Genomic DNA, 8,025 nt, shown 5'->3' with positions numbered 1-8,025 from the left:
TTACATCAACAGTTAATGAAAAAAAAAGAAACATTCAATTGATGCAATGAAAGCTTACATATACATCCATAATTCATAATTTATTTACTTTATTTGGAAAGTTGAATAAAAATGGACTGAGGTGTTGCATGTGGAAAATAACGAGATGTACCTAAATAAATGCTATGAGGAAAACATGATGGCGTAATGAGGAAAATGGCTGAGTAAAATAAGAAATATATATATAAGTGAATATTGTGAGGAAAAAAAAGTGATCAGGGCAAAGTTACAGTAGTGTATGGTGTGCGTTCATATGCTTATGGAAGATTTAAAAATAAATACGTGATACATTTTACATCATAAAAATAATATTTTTCTTTTCCACTGGTTGTGATGCTCAACGTCCAGATAGCATGTTTGATAAATATCAGGCTATCTCTGCATTCATTCTCACTCGTATTCTGTTATTTTGAACAGCTCTTGTTAGTCCCGTGAATGAACTGTCCACAGTACACATCCTTCTTCCTTTTCAGTGGTCCCTGTAAAATAACCCTTCAACTCTGCAAAATACAGCATTATTTTTTTTTACACACTGATGTACTGAATACATTTTACATTCTCACATTAAGAGCAGCACAAGAAAAAAGTTCTCAGGAGATTCAGCTATGCACGGCTACTACTTCTTCTCTTCCTCCTTTGTCTCTCCCTCTTTTTTCTCTTCTGGCTTTTCTCCCTCCTTTTTCTCTTCCTCCTTTGTCTCTGTCTTCTGATCCTCTGCCGCCGTTCCGCGAGTCGCTGCCTCCCGGGCCGCCATCTCGGAGAAGACCACGCCTCCGGCGTCGGTGATCTTCCTCTCCAGCTTGGTGACGCGCTGCTTCAGCTTCATCTGCAGGGCGTCGTGCTCGGCCAGCAGCCGCGCGAACTTCGTCTGGAGGAGGTCCAGGGTGCCCGTCATCTTCGTCACCTTCTCCTCCATCTCCTTGGGGTCGGGTCCCTGGGCGGCGATTTCCAGGTCCAGCAGCCCGTCCTTCATCAGGATCTGCCGCCCCTTCTCCTCCAGCATGGCCTTGGCCTCGGGGTACTCCGTCAGCGCCTCCATCAGGTCGTCCTTGGAGAGGCAGAAGAGGTCGGAGTAGCCGAGGCTGCGGATGTTGGCGGTTCGGCGGTTTCCCGCCTTGCTGCCCTTGATGTTCAGGATGCTGATCTCGCCGAAGTAGCTCCCGTCGCTGAGCACCACGAACTGCTTGATGCCGTCGTCCGCCACCACCGCCAGCTTCCCCTCCTTGATGATGTACATCTCTCTGCCGATGTCGCCTTTCTTGCAGATGTAGTCCCCCGGACTGAAGACCTGAGGGCGCAGCTTCAACACCAGCTCCACCAGCAGGCCCGCCTCGCAGTCGGCGAAGATGCGCACCTTCTTCAGCGTGTCCAGGTGGACGTTGATGGCCACTTCGGCCCGTAGCTTGTCAGGGAGGAATTTGAGCACCTCCCTCTCGTCCAGGGCCTTCTTGTTGGTCCACAGGTAGTCGAACCACTTGATGACCCTCTTCTCGAGGTCCTTGCTGACCTTCCGGAAGCTCATGTACTGCTTGATGGCGTCAATCCTGGCCTGGAAGTCGGCCCGGGCGGCGTTCATGTTGGAGATCATGGAGCCGACGTTACCGACGATGGTAGCGAAAATCAGCACGCCCATCAAGAAATCGATGACCACGAACAAGTACTCCGAGTTCTCAGCGGGTGGAGGGGTTTCACCGATGGTGGTCAGGGTCAGGGTCGACCAGTACATGCTGTATGCGTACTTCCTGATCAGGCGCCCAAACTCGGGGTCAGAAACATTGGGATAGACGAACGGGTCTGCTCCGAACCCAATGGCCTTCGAGAAGGAGAAGTAGAAACAGGCGTTCCAGTGGATGATGATCACGATGTACATGACGAGGTTGGAGATCCGGAAGACGTTAGGGAAGTTGGTCCTCGTCTCTGTCCTCTGGAAGAACTCGAACATGCGATTCACTCGAAGCAACTTGTTGAGACGGATTTCCGGGTATTCGAGTCCGTAGTATAAGTAGAAAACGTCAGTTGGTACCATAGAACCCAGATCTAATTTGAATTGCAGGCTGTCCATGTATCGGTCTCTGAGCTTTTTCTCATCTTTGACCAACAGGCCTTGCTCCAGATATCCTAGATGGAGGACAGGAAAAACAGCAATACTGAAGGTAATTCAGACTATAAATCATTTATTATTATTAATAATAATAATAATAATAATAATAATAATAATAATAATAATAATAATAATAATAAAATATTTGCCAGTTTTCAGTAAATTTGTCTAGGAGACTTGTCTGAACATTGGAACTATATTTATCCCAAAAAAGACTGCTATGCTGGCAGCAGAGGCTACCCAATGTTATCATATCAGAGGGTAGTGTGTTATTCTGTGTGCCATCTTTAACTCCTGCCAAATAACTCACCTGTTCTGGTCCTGAATGCCATGTCAGCCAGATACAATAAGTCTGATGCAAAGTCCATGATGAACCAAAAGGTCAAGTAGTCATTCTGCAACTCTTCAAAACATGCTCTGCATGGATACAGTAATACAGTGTTAGTGTTCATACACACACACACACACACACACACAAATGCGATATCACATCATTGATATGTTCCTGCATTTCTGCACTTGAGAATGCCAATCTCAATTGAATGACTAGAAGCTACTCTGTGTCAAGTGCTGCAACAGGTATTATACACAGAAGAGCTCAAACACTGTGCAAAATATACACAGTAAGGAAAACGCGGAAGGTTCCATTTTGCTGTCATACTTAATTGCTGATCATTTTAAGTGATCGATAGGATTCCCAATAAAGAGCTTGAGCAGGCTCATGAATCATATGAAGGCCTCAATAGGCCACATACGATTGTTCTTTTTCACGTTACCTGGCGATGATCAAGGTCCAGTTGTACATCACAGGTATGGTGATGACCAAGAGCCAGTTGTAGTACATGTTGCCCGCTGGGTCGATCACAAAGATTTCCTTGGGCCTGCCACGTACACATGCACAAATACATTCATTAGCAAAACACACTCATTTATTAATGCATTTTCATAGTTAAATAAGATCCACACAGTACAATTATTAGTGTTTATTTAACTCCATCATAGTTTATATGAGCCCAGATAAAAATGTACTCAGTGAGAATTGATTTAGTACTGAACATGTTACTGTGAAAATATTTCATTGAATCTCTCAAATTTTGTTTGTTTTTGTCTGTTGGAATTACTTTGCAGTTTAAATCTTCTTTAAAATTGTTGCTGTAAAAGTTAAGGATTGATGATCGCACAAGATTTATCCACATACTCTTCCTTTTTTTCTTTTTCTTTCTCTTTTTCTTTTTCTTTTTCTTTTTCCTTTTCCTTCTCTTTCTGCTTTTCCTTTTCTTTCTCTTCCTTCTTCTTTTTCTTTTCTTTCTTGTCTTTCTTTTCTTTTTTTCTGCAGGAAAAAAATGGGAATTCATGTGATTTATTTTTTTAACTGGTATTCTGAACTGAATGTGGCTTGCTATGGAAAAGATTTTGACTACAGTTATACATGATGTCTTACTCTTTTTTTTCTTTCTTCTCCTTTTTATTTTTCTTCTCATCTCTGTAAAAGAGTAGGGTGAATATGCAGTTTTAAACTTGCCATCTCTCTCAGTTGTTGTTATTTATTTGTATGTAATACATGATTTCAGTAGTTATTCGAATACAACCAGTGTTTCTAACAGAAAATTTGGATGTTTAGCCTTAAGTGTCAGTATCCACAGAAGTAACAGGCATGACTAGGCGATGTAAGAAGCAACTAGCGCCTGATTGATCAGCAGGAAACTCATTCACAGGAAGTTATCTCGTAAAGAACACTTCATGTCACCCGTCTAAAGGACCATTTTATAGCTTTCATACTTACTCCTCCTTGTTGTTGCTGTTGTTTACGTTGAATAGAATGGCAGGGCAGGGGCTCCGAACATCTCTGTGGTGGGGGGGAGGGGGGGGGGAGAAGAAATAAAATTGATGAATATATTTGTTGAGACCTCTTAGCGTTTGCTCAGGAAGTTAAGGTGCAAGCACATTGAGTCACAAACACGCAGAAGCCCAGTGCTCACGTTTTGTCTGCGCCATCTTGCTCGGGTCCAACACCCGTTGCCGGCAGGACAATCCGAGGGGGGATCAGGTGTGTGTGCTGTGTGTTAATCCTGGACATCTTCTGTCTCGGTTCCTACCAAACACAAACCGAGCCGAACCGTACCATGGGAGGTAAGGGCCTGCATAAGAGGCACAACACGTCACTGTACATTTCAGTATTAAATGGTGCCAATAATTTCATAACCCTTGTTTCAGAAACCGAATATATTTTTTAAAAAGTTAAAAAGAAGGGTATAGGGAGTGGACATTGCCACAGAATAATACTCAACGCATGCCCACTGATGTCATTATATGAACCAGTCTGTCCTTCTCCCTGACGACATGAGGACTGGGGACAGGTTATAATTAGGTGCAGTTGTCCCGGATTTGATTCTATCTACTTATTTAATTTGATCACACGTGGATTAATCGCAATTTTCAGCGTTTGTTTTGAGGCAAAATCACTTGTGGGAAAAGTTGTGGGTACAAGTACAAAGTACAATATAATTGCAGTATATAATAATAATAATGATGATGATGATGATGATGATGATGATGATGATGATTATTATTATTATTATTATTATTATTATTATTATTATTATTATATTGGTTTTAGAAATTTTTAAATAATAATAAAATAAACAATAACCCAGCTAAGCTAAGCTGCATTTATAAATATCAATAATTTACTTTTAGTTATGACAGAAAAAACAACCACTGTAAAATAGGCCTGCTTTAACATACAAATACTTCTAATACATCAAGAAAATGTGAACAGATGTGAAATAACTTCATATGTTATTAAATGTAAGATTAAATAAGCGAAAGGCTCACTCACCTAGAGCTAGCAGTCACCGTAATCCAGGTCCGTGTGGCTTTTACTGCCTCCTATTTGTCAAGATCCATTCCCGAATGCAAAGATACTCTGACGGACGATCATTTTCCCTGACAGACGCACACAGAATTTTTCAGTCTCCCCGAAAGTGTCACATTTGCTGATAATTTCCCATATTTGTTCCCCCAGCTTCAGAGCAGCGCTGTTGGTCTGTTAGAGGACTTAATTGGCCCTGAGTGTGATTTGAGGATTTGCAGATGGATCAAAATGGCCGTCGCAAAGTCCCAGTTAGCCCCACCTGGCCGAGAGCTCATGAATATGGATGAGGTGCTTTATGGGGCTGTGGTATGACAGGGCCACTGTGCTGGTGTGTATACATTTTAAACCATAATTCATATATCACAGCTATGTCACAACTGGGAGGAAACTGGAATCAGCTGTAACACCTCTGCTTTTCAAACCTGCAGCTAATGAGATTTATTTCTTTAAGAGTTAGAGTGAATGGACTTCTGGCTTGCAGACAGAGGAAAGTAATTAGTATTTTGTTTATTTTTTCATGACCACTGTAATGTCCTCCGCCTGCATTGTTTGTTTGTCATCGTTGTATTGGTACCTTGGAAGATGTTTTAGCCCTGTTAAATACTGATGGTGTCACCTGATGTTTGGCCACGCCCCCAAATCCAAATGTGTTTGTACTAAGTGCTGACATTGGGCACTATGTACTCATTCAAGTATATCCATCAGACAACCACGTCTGATTTCTAACGCCTTACTGCTCGTGTATAGTCTGGACACTCGTAGATCAGTGAACCTGAAACCAAAACAGGCCAGCATTTCTCCCATGTGAAGACAGATATGGGCACTGCTTTGATGGGCTTTTTGGGTCTGTGTGGATACAAGCATAGCAGGGAATATGTTCTGCAGTATAGAAGGCTGTCGGGCACGAAAGTCACATACGTGAGTGTATTTCACTAGAACTGTGCTAGGCTACTGGGTGAAATTGAGAATCACCAGTTTTTGGAGGTTTTTGGATTTTCGAGGCCTCCCTCACATCTACCCTCACTGCAGTTTCTCACCTGGGAGCCGGTTCACCTGCAACCCGGTTCACCTTGAGCCGTGAGCAGTGGAACAGCGAGGATTACTCCGTCGAGCCCAGCTTTCTCTCATTCTGCCCTGTCAGCATTACACCCTATCCCTTAATCCTATTAAAGAGAGCCTTTTGGGTTAACCTCAATCAGAACAGTGCTGGCCCTCTTCTCCACTCTATAACTGAGCTAGAACCAGGACGTTGCTGGTTTAAAAGCCTTATAAAGAAGTACAGGTACAGCACAGGTAAAGTAAGGGTTACTAACCTTAATCTCTTAAGGTTGATAGCCAGACATAAAATGATCAGTATGCACTGTAATACATGAATACATGTCACCTTGGCAGCTTACATCAACTGCTCTTGACACTGAAGAGAACAAGATAATCTGCTGTATGTGTAGTTTGTCTAAGCATTTCAGACACAAGGCAGCGTTCGCATAGTGTTGATTTTACCAGACAGCCAATCCCTGCTTGTCTGTTCTGACATCACGCTGTGAGAAACATCAATGCGGTGCTTCGCACAGTCACTTAAGGAATGAGCAGAGGCACAGCATGCAATCTCCCTAACTGCAGTGCAGATGTGATGATCACAGTTTGAATGGCTGCGTGTGGCAGGGCTTCTAGTGCATTCTCTCTAATGCTGCTTCTACACACAGCTGATGTCTTTAATGAATACCAAAGGGAGGGAGGAGGTACATTTTTTATAATTCATAAATATGTAAATGGTAGATGTTTGCATAACCACCATCATAATTCATGAATCCCTCCCCCCCCCCCCCCGCCCACATCAGCTGAGTCACTAAAGTACCTCATTAGGTTCTTAAGGTAACCTTTTATCGTAGGTGTGAAAAGTGTAAAAGCTCCCAGTTAGAACCTTGAACAGGATTGGATTCCCCTATGGAGACACAGAGCAGCCTTTATGAACCCTTTCTTCTGACTGTGAGTGGACTCTGCCAGGGCTGATCAGGGCAGTCAGTCATTAGGATAACTGTCCCCGTGGCAACAGGTCACATTTAGTTCCTCTCATAACTCACAAGCAAACTCATGATTGTGAGCCTGATAAAAAAAAGAAGTTTTTTAATTGTTATTTGCAGAGAATGGGAAATAGCATAGTTCCCATCCCTCCGTACCAAACAGTTGCCAAGCCAGTATGGTGGTTTCGTATTTTATTTTTTTATTAAATGCTGCGCTTCAAACTGTAGACATTCACTTGCAGCAGGCCAATAACATCAGGACAAAACAAAACAAAAACAAATAAAAACAGCTAAACGGATGCCCAGCATATGATCCAGCATATGTGAACTGTGGTAATCTTAAATAAGGAGTGTCAACAAAATAACGATTCCCTGCACTTTCTAAATGCGAGTGGAGTGCACCATCACACTAACGTACAGGTGGGTGAAAACCGAAAACGTCGCTAATAATTATCCGCTTCGGATTTGGCGGGATGGGACATTTGTGGGAACGGGGCGGGCCCTCTCTCCACAGGAGCCCGGTCCCGTTGCCGTGGAAACAGTCTCTTCCTCCCGTGCCCCCGCCGCCCGCCGAGAGGCAGCGGCGAATGCGTGGTGACCTCGCTGGGCTCCGGGGGGGGCGGCGTGGGGGGCATCTGCTGCCCGCCGAGGGTGGTCTCCTGCCTGTCGCAGGGTCTGAATGTGTTAACCCTGGCTGAGCTGGCTGCATTTCCTGCGTCAGCTGCATGTCCTGCACTTCCTGCACTTCCCGCATTTCCTGCATTTCCTGCACTTCCTGCATTTCCCGCATTTCCTGCATTTCCTCCACTTCCTGCATTTCCTGCATTTCCTGCGCCTGCTGCACTTCCTGCATTTCCTGCACTTCCTGTATTTCCTGCGCCGGCCTCCTGCTGTCCCTCCTGCTGGACGCCGGACGGCATCTCCGCCTCGGGCCCGTTCACCAGGACGGACTCCGTCTGGGACACCGTCGGCTCGGTGGGCGGGGAATT

At 44.0% G+C, this 8,025-nt stretch overlaps 1 protein-coding gene across 1 annotated transcript; it reads right to left on the bottom strand.

Annotated features, from left to right (window-relative positions):
- Nucleotides 1–69: 69 nt before the first annotated feature.
- cnga1b (cyclic nucleotide gated channel subunit alpha 1b) lies at nucleotides 70–5,186 on the bottom strand. Its single transcript, XM_035427265.1, has 8 exons — nucleotides 4,980–5,186; nucleotides 4,120–4,278; nucleotides 3,924–3,986; nucleotides 3,582–3,623; nucleotides 3,339–3,470; nucleotides 2,917–3,021; nucleotides 2,451–2,557; nucleotides 70–2,157 (listed from the first exon to the last, which is right to left on the bottom strand). The coding sequence occupies exons 2-8, from the start codon at nucleotides 4,215–4,217 to the stop codon at nucleotides 656–658; spliced, it is 2,049 nt and encodes a 682-aa protein (XP_035283156.1). The 5' UTR covers nucleotides 4,218–4,278; nucleotides 4,980–5,186; the 3' UTR covers nucleotides 70–655.
- Nucleotides 5,187–8,025: the final 2,839 nt, after the last annotated feature.

Source organism: Anguilla anguilla, chromosome 7 (assembly GCF_013347855.1).
Source record: "Anguilla anguilla isolate fAngAng1 chromosome 7, fAngAng1.pri, whole genome shotgun sequence".
Lineage (NCBI taxonomy): Eukaryota > Metazoa > Chordata > Actinopteri > Anguilliformes > Anguillidae > Anguilla > Anguilla anguilla.
The sequence above is the reverse complement of the archived record's forward strand: the minus strand, read 5'-3'. Positions and strand labels throughout refer to the sequence as shown.

What these genes read in the sequence shown, in the direction of transcription:
- cnga1b (XM_035427265.1), bottom strand. Translation starts at nt 4,217, where the DNA reads ATGTCCAGGATTAACACACAGCACACACACCTGATCCCCCCTCGGATT. An exon ending in CAAGATGGCGCAGACAAAAC is followed by an intron (nt 3,987 to 4,119) that starts GTGAGCACTGGG and finishes CCCCCACCACAG; the next exon opens with AGATGTTCGGAGCCCCTGCC. An exon ending in GAAAAAGAAAAAAAGGAAGA is followed by an intron (nt 3,022 to 3,338) that starts GTATGTGGATAA and finishes TGTACGTGGCAG; the next exon opens with GCCCAAGGAAATCTTTGTGA.